At 43.6% G+C, this 8,720-nt stretch overlaps 1 protein-coding gene across 1 annotated transcript in view; it reads right to left on the bottom strand.

Moving 5' to 3' along the window:
- Nucleotides 1–267: 267 nt before the first annotated feature.
- Nucleotides 268–8,720, bottom strand: part of STON2 (stonin 2) — a 177,131-nt gene continuing 168,678 nt past the window's right edge. Inside the window, exons 7-8 of the mRNA XM_010850877.1 lie at nt 5,926–6,128; nt 268–3,968 (exon numbers count right to left, since the gene is read on the bottom strand). Coding sequence (XP_010849179.1) covers nt 3,885–3,968; nt 5,926–6,128 — 287 coding nt within the window. The 3' untranslated portion in view covers nt 268–3,884. The remainder of the gene's footprint in view (nt 3,969–5,925; nt 6,129–8,720) is intronic.

Here is an 8,720-nt window from a genome sequence, read left to right as displayed (position 1 = left end):
TGCTAAAGCCAAAACTCCAATAATTTGGCCACCTCATGTGAAGAGCTGGCTCATTGGAAAAGACCCTGATGCTGGGAGGGATTGGGGGCAGGAGGAGAAGGGGATGACAGAGGATAAGATGGCATCACCGATTCAATGGACATGAGTTTGAGTGAACTCTGGGAGTTGGTGATGGACAAGGAGGCCTGGCGTGCTGCGATTCACGGGGTCACAAAGAGTTGGACACAACCGAGCGACTGAACTGAACTGAACTGAATTCCAGTATACTCTTGCCTGGAGAATCCCATGGACAGAGGAGTATGGCGGGCTACAGTCCAGGGGTTGCAAAGAGTCAGATACAAATGAGCGGCTAACACTTTGAAGCTCCTGCCCTCATCTATAAGATCTGAAAAGAAATTACTCTCATTTCAAATAAGAAATATTTTACATTAAACAACATTCTCAGGAATTCCCTGGCAGTCCAGTGGTTATAACTGAGAGCTTTCAATGTGGTGACCCAGGTTTAATCCCTAGTCAGGGAATTAAGATTCTGCAAGCCACGCAGTGCCCCCCACCTCCAAAATAACGTTCTCAAGAGTTATTAACCCTGAAAATAATGCAGGATGGTCAGGGCAGGTGGGGGTCGGGGGACAAAATAGAAAAAAAAAAAAACTGTCCAGATTATATTTAAGTGAAATACAAAATTTTGATAAGACATAACTAGTACTATGTTCACAAGAGTAAGAGTGGCAAAGGGGGGGTTAATGGTCTCCCCCCAAAGTACCTCATATTCTCTTGTCTGATATATCATAATGAGAGCATTTCTTATCTTCCTTTACTATGAAGTCATAAAGCAAGTCACCAGCCTCAAAAAAAAAAAAAAAAAAAGCACAGCTCTTGATATCAAGGGACATCTAATTTATGTTCTAATAGTAACAGTCTGTGTACTGGTAAAATGAATTCACTTCTAATATTTTCACATTACTGGTAACATAGAAAAGGAATATTTGTGGCTATAGACACACAAAATAGAAATCCAGGGTAGCAAACTTACAATCTGCATATCAAAAAGGTATTTCTCCAACTGTGTTTTCTATGTAGGCTATTAACAAAACTACATAGAAACTATGTCTAAAAATAAGTAGTCTTACATTTTGCAATTCCCTAAATGCTACCCATAAACAATTTCTAAAATACAGAGGAAAAACAAATCTGATGAAATCAAGATATTAAGTTTTTAAAAATGAATGATAATTTGAATGTAGATAGCATGGAAGGAAGTTTTCCAACCCTTGGTTTAAAAAAAAAAAAAATCCAGGTAAAGCACAAAGGCAATGAGAATTAACCAATAGGAAAAAAGGCTCCAACCACCAATACGTACGCGATGCCAGCAGGTGAAGCGGAGCTCTTGAGAGGGTGCAGGGCTCTAAACTTGGGTAAAGAAGGTGTTAGAATACGCTTGACCTTGACAACTCTTCCACCCATCTCAGTGCTTCTATGAGGAATCCTCAGGAGCTTTTAGCACAATGGGGGAAGGACTATGCCTTGGAGTCCCCCCACTTGACAAAGACCTCTAGAGGAACCCACCGTATTTCAAAGAGCATGAAAAGCCACTTACAAACTAAAACCAGGTAGAGTTAGAGTCCTATTACTGCTGAAACTAAACATCTATGTAGAAGGTATCTTGGTAAGAACCTTGCCTACATCCAATCTTAGAGTCCCTTTCATGGCATTTAGGAGAGATGGGTTATTTTAGCTTTTGCTTGGGTATCTATAGCAACTGGAAATTCTACTAGTTGAGTCCATTCCTCTTTAGAATAACTCCTATTACAAGGTTCTTTCTTGTGTTGAAGCAAACATCTGTCATCTATTAAGCTCCTCTTTTTGCCCTTTGAAGCAACACAGGAAAAATCCAGTTCCTCTCCCCTTTTATAGTTCAATGGAGATTTCAAGGCAGCTATTATATCATCCTCTCTTTTTCCCTTTGCAGCTATATCTTCTGTTCTTCAGGGGAACTATTCCCTGGTTCCACATATAATCAGACTCTTCATGGTCCTGGCCACCTGACTCTGGATGCAATAATTTATTAATGTCTCTCTTAAAATTCGGTTCCCAGAAGGGAACCCAGTCCTCCATGCAGATGTGGACTGAACTGTGCCGCGTGCAGGGCTCCCTGGATTTCTGTCACCACAGGCCGAGTGTGTCCGTTTAGCCGTGAGATACCCCTAACTCAAAGCTGGACTCACATTTCCCTATGAAAACATTCCTACAAAAGCTGCTGTGAAACCAGGACTTTCTAACACCTTTCCCATTAACACACACATCGTACACACATAGGTGCCCTCATCTATACTCAGAAGGTTGCATTTAAGAAACTCAGAATATGGAAGTCTCTCGTTAATGCCTGTTCAATTTTATCCTTTTAGTTTCAGTCTTATGTTCACATATTTCAAAAATTATAATGATTTCTGTATCCCAATGTCAGTACATAGTTAGAATTCAGTGAGTATTCATGGGATGAATTAATCCTGAATCTACTAGTCAACAGACTAGATATATGTGTCTACTTCTGGGTCATCTATAAATCTGATAGGCGTACTTTCTGCCCCCCTTACTCTCTTCTTCATCAGAGAACTAAGAAGGCAAATAAAAGCTGCCTTTAAATTGTTGAGCTAGTATCCCCTTTGGGATGCGGAGGTACAAAATGTGAGCAGGAGCAGATGAAGAGAAAGAATACTGAGTGTCCTAGATCCTTGGAATCAGGATTTAAGGTTCCCAACATTAGAAAAATATGGCTTCCCCCTATCTCTACCCTAGAGTCTTCTGCCTTTCAGATCTATTAGAATACTGTGATTATCAAACTGTGGATTTTTAGGAAAAACTCATACAAGCTTAATTTTGAAACAGCTTTTAAAATGATCTTTTCAAATTACATTTCCTGTAAAGTCTGAGTTAGAGACACACAGCTGTCTATTGGCTATGAGGTATAAAATGGAGTTCCCAAAATGCCCTTGACAAATGCCTGAGATAATATGTATCCATTTATTTCAGGAGTCAGAAATGGCATATATTTTTCACTGTGAATTTAGAAAATCACTGAGCTTGAAGCTGTCTCCTGAATTGAATATTATCTCAAAATGAACGTTCCTTTTCCCCGGAATGAAGAAAAATAGCTCAATTTTGCTTTCCCTTCAACAGCCACTCTGCAGAATACAGGGCTAATTACGGAATTTAAAAGCATCCTATTGTGCCCTTTTCCCCATTGTCTATTGTGACCCAGGATGGTGAACCCTGGGACTGACACTTTAGAAAGATGGAAAAAGCGTTTCAATCTCGAACCCGGAAGAAAACATTTCAGAAACGTCCTTCTTGCATAGTGCTAACGTTTGAAGCACGGAGACACCCATGAAAGGTCTAGCAGACCCAGAGAAGAAATTGGTTTTGTACCTTTTGTCATTTTTTCTCTAGAGGGAATGATGGAGGTGGAGTCTTGGTTAATTAACTTCTCCAGAAACTGTTTTCCAGAAATTGATTGACAGATGAACATCAGGAAGGAACTGCACCAATGCTGTAGGGGGTGGCGGGGGTGGGGGGGTCTTTTCCTGACTATTATCAGTCACGACAAGCCACACGCAAGAGCCGTGAGATAAGCAAGAGTGGAGACGAGGCTTAATTATATGGTAAGCTCCACAGGCCAGGGGACCCGAGAGCTTCAAGCATAGTCAGAGCCTCTCTCAGGCAGCCACCTTAGGGTTCCTGTTAGAATACAGGTAACTGCAAACAGGACACTCCATACCCTGTTCCCCACAGGGAGGAGCCATGCTAGGTACTGACTTGAATTTTAGCTATTCAGGAAGACATCCTATCGGGCCGCTTGGGTCAGGAACCCCTGCAAGACAGCCTCATCACTGGACCCCGCACTCCTTGGGATTTTCCATGTCGTCTCCTTCCAAGTCCAGCTTCAAACTCTTTTTTTGCTCAATTTCCACCTGTCAAGGAATAAACATCGGAGAGAAATAATCAGAAAATATCAGGAAAACATCCCAACAACTAACCAAAAGAGAAAAACCTCACTAGGTTCTTTGAGAGTCGTCCTTATAGTTTGGTTAATGTTCTGGGGTTTAGCCACACCAAGCTACTGGGCCTGTGTACATCATGGCTTTGAATGTGCACATGCCCTTGGCTTGGTCTGGAATTGCTCTCCCTCTCAGTCCACCTGGGAAATCCTTTGCCTTGCACAGTTGCTCAGAGTCTCCTGTAAAGCTATTCTTGACTCCCCAGGTAGAATCAGGTGCCCCCCTGGGTATACTTCCCCTGCATCCAGTACACTTGCCCAGCCCCACCACACCACAGGCTCTGTAAGACAGGGCAGGCCCTTTTTAACTGTTAAACCCCAATAATACAGGCATACACAAAGGTTTATCAAATGAATGGATTTCTTTGCAGTTGGCTGTTTACACTCTCTATGACTTTGTCCCTTTAAACAGTCTGCGGAGAATTCCCTGGCAGTCCAAAGGTCAGGACTCTGCACTTCCACTGCAAGGGGCACAGGTTCGATCCCTGGTCAGTGAACTAAAATCTTACCTGCCATGCGGTACAGCCAAAAAAAAAAAAAAGTGTCCAGTAGTATTTACAGTTCTGCCATGCGGCACAGCCAAAAAAAAAAAAAAAGTGTCCAATAGTATTTACAGTTCTGCCTGTATCTTTTGCAGAATACTATAGCTGTTAATTATAAAGGGACTAATCAATTAATCTTGTCTTGAGAGTGACACAGCTCATCCGAAGCCTTTTGAGAAGTCAGGCAGGGAATCTTTTGTGTTACGGAGCTTCATAATGAAAGCTGCTTCCCTCAATACCGATATTTATAATAATGAGGGAAAGAATTCAAGACAAAACAGCTGACTATGGTCATGTTTGCAGTGCTGAGTTTTTTTTTTTTTTTTCTGGCCACAAGATGGAGTATTTGTTCTTTTCGGTAGTTGAATGTTTTGGATCACACAACTAAGGAAACATTTAAAGAACAATTAAACGATGGTATAAATCTAAGCATGTTATTATGAATAGAAAATTATTAAACCACTTTGCCAAATCCTTCTTCAGTATGTCCCCCCCTCCCCATTTTCCATCCCCTTTGGCATTTAATCTCCCGTGTGTGTACTCAGTTGCTTCAGTCGTGTCCGACTCTTTGCAACTTTATGGGCCTTAGCCCGCCAGGTTCCTCTGTCCATGGGATTCTCCAGGGAAGAATCCTGGAGTGGGTGGCCATGCCCTCCTCCAAGGGACCTTCCCAACCCAGGGATGGAACCCGCACCTCGATGTCTCTTGCATTGGCAGACGGGTTCTTTACCACTAGAATCTCTTCCTACTGAATCTCTTAACTCCCCAGGATATAATCACTCTTTATGTCAGAACTCTCCAGCTTCACGGCCCCCTATGCAGCCCTGATCCTGTTACTACTATAAAGGTTTGCTTGGCTTTTGAGATTGCTCTGTTACAGCCCAGTGACCAGGTCAGATGTGTCTTAATGTCACTCAGATCCACTTCATCAACATCTGCAGCTGAAATATATGCTTAGAGTTAGCATTTTCCTGAGCCTGCCTGCACTTCCAAGCCCACTCCACTGCACATAAATTATATGATAAAAGAGTAATAATAATCCCCTTACCCCATGACTCTTTTGTTGTTGTTCATGACAACTGAGACATTATATCCTCCTCTTTCATTAGCCTCTATTTCTCTTTCCAGCCTTTCTGTTGCCCACGAGCAGGATTATTCATTTAGCTCGGAGCAGACTCAAGCCCAGCTATGCACGGTGGGTCACCTCCACGGTGGCCGGAGCGCCCGTCTGCACCCCGGGCGGGCATTGCTAATAGGAATGGGAGCAGGGAGCGTTTGGGGGTAAATAGACAGACTTGGAAGCATTAGCCAGATGCCCCCCGAGGCTACCTTGTAGCTGTAGTGTGCGGAATAATTGACCCACTTCCTGACGTCCGTCTTGTCTTCCACAGAGATGGATCTCACAGCAGCTTTGGAGGCAGACGTTGTAGGCATGCTGAACTCGACGTTCACATGATTGGCAAATCTGGAAGGCACTTCCCGGTCCGAGCCAAGTTCAAGGTGGCAGAAGAAACAGTGTGGGTGACCAGAAGCTATAAAAGAAAAACAAAGAATCTAGGGTTCGGGTTCTTTGGCGAAGAAATGGAAGGAGAGCCTGAGCAACAAACAAAGGAGGCCTGGCAGCCTTTCAGAGGGTCCAACGCTGAGCAGAGGACTGGCCTCGGCAGAAACCACACTGCGTGTATATGCCTCAGACCGTTGGATGTAACACTGTCTCATTTTGGTAGCCTGGTATCCTAGCAATAAAACGCGGGACCTGGGAAATGAGGCTCACTCCGCCTGCTCAGGTCAGAGTGCCACGTGAACACAGCACAAATACCAAGAAACAGAGATTGTAGATTGGCAGAAAGGAACAAAAGAGATCAGCACTTAGCACCTAATAAAACATCCAAGACAGCCACCTGGAGCAAAATCATCAATTTCTCTTGAAAGCTGAATTGAATTTTCTTCATAGCCGTTCATTTTTTTTTTTAAATGCTTTTGGCATGTTTTCCAGGTGAATGAAATATGTAAACAACAAAGCCCTTAGAAACTGCACATAAGCATTAGGGAAGCATGGTTTCCCAGCTGTCTCCCTAGGAAGACATCTTTCCCAGTGGTCAAGAATCTGCCAATGCAGGAGACCCGGGTTCCATCCCTGGGCCAGGAAGATCCCCTGGAGGAGGAAATGGCAACCCACTCCAGCAGTCGTGCCTGGGAAACCCTGTGGACAGAGGAGCCCGGTGGGCTACAGTCCATGGAGTCCCAATGAATCGGACACGACTGAGCATGCAGTCATGCCCATGGAACACCCGAGCGAACACAAGACTAACAGCCAGGACCTGTTAGTCCTGGATTTGACTTGCAACTCTTCTAAGTGTGAGGACTACACACCCAAATCCTTTGTTCTCTCCAGGCTTCTTCCTCAAGGATGAAGTGCAGAGTTGGGGATTGGTGGGAAAGGGTGAGCTGAACAAGGCCAGGCATCGGCCCTTACTGCTATTTAACTCTGTAAATCTGTGGCTGGTTCTGCCGTATCTGGAAGGCAAACTTATGGTCTGATTTTCATCTGAAGATTGTTACCAGATTATTTGAGGCAGAAGAGCCAGAGCTGAGTTCCCTGCCTCGCCACGGACGCGTCGCCGCCGCCACTGGTCAGATGCGGCAGGAGGCATTTTCTGAGAACCCTGAGCCAGGTTGTGAGCAAAGAGTTTGCTGCAGATTCTCTCACTGCATCATCACAACCGTCCTCTGAAGCTGTGCTTTGTTTGTACAGATGAGGAACTAAGGCTTCAGGAGGTGAGCTTGGCCGCCCAGGATCATAGCTAGCAAGTGACAGAGCCAAGAAAACTGGACCCAGCGGTCCGCCTCCCAGACGCTCTTAACCGATTTGTCTCTGTGACAGCCTCACAGTCCTCAGACCTCGGTACCAGGTTTGCAGGGTGATAGGGGTGGAGAAAAAGCCTTAAGGACCCCGTAAAGCAACTCACTAGGGATAAACAGTGTGCCTCTGACTTCATGATGTAACTGAAACAGCCCTTGGTTATCTGAGTTTCCCCAAATAAACAATTCCAGTTTCCTCTATTGGTCTGGGCAGGACTTTTTAATCTCGGAGAGTGAGGACATACACACCCGCTCTCCAAGGAAAACATTACGGAGTGAAGTATTTGTTTTGCTCTGTTTCACAAATGTAACACATTTCAGTGGTTCTTTCTAAAAAGCAATACTTAAGAAAAAGATTGCAGTTTTTTCGGAAAGGAATTTAAGATACATGTAGTAGTAAAAATTACATTATTTTAAAATGAATTGATTCAGCTTTTTTTAAACTGTGTAACCACAGATGTCATTATACAGCCATCACTTACTGAACTTTTATTATAGGCCACAGACTGTGCTAAACACTTAAAAGCATTATCTAATTTCATTCTTATTAATGAAATAATAATATTAATGAAATAATAAGGGTATTAATAACGCTGTTTCATAAAACAGGAAACTGAGATTTCTCTGAAAGGTTTAAGTAAATTGACTGAGGTCACAGCCATTAAACTGTAGAACTGGGAATAAAATTCATATCTAAGTGCCTCCAAATTATGTCCTAGACTCCTCTCAATATATTGCTATTCAGATCAGATCAGTCGCTCAGTCGTGTCCGACTCTTTGCGACCCCATGAATTGCAGCACGCCAGGCCTCCCTGTCCATCACCAACTCCCGGAGTTCACCCAGACTCACATCCATCGAGTCAGTGATGCCATCCAGCCATCTCATCCTCTGTCATCCCCTTCTTCTCCTGCCCCCAATCCCTTCCAGCATCAGAGTCTTTTCCAATGAGTCAACTCTTCGCATGAGGTGGCCAAGTACTGGAGTTTCAGCTTTAGCATCATTCCTTCCAAAGAAATCCCAGGGCTGATCTCCTTCAGAATGGACTGGTTGGATATCCTTGCAGTCCAAGGAACTCTCAAGAGTCTTTTCCAACACCACAGTTCAAAAGCATCAATTCTTCGGCACTCAGCCTTCTTCACAGTCCAACTCTCACATCCATACATGACCACAGGAAAAACCATAGCCTTGACTAGACGAACCTTTGTTGGCAAAGTAATATCTCTGCTTTTGAATATGCTATCTAGGTTGGTCATAACTTTCC

Source organism: Bison bison, unplaced genomic scaffold (genome assembly GCF_000754665.1).
Source record: "Bison bison bison isolate TAMUID 2011002044 unplaced genomic scaffold, Bison_UMD1.0 scf7180017864296, whole genome shotgun sequence".
Lineage (NCBI taxonomy): Eukaryota > Metazoa > Chordata > Mammalia > Artiodactyla > Bovidae > Bison > Bison bison.
Note: the sequence above shows the minus strand (reverse complement) of the source record. Positions and strands in the feature narration are given on the sequence as shown.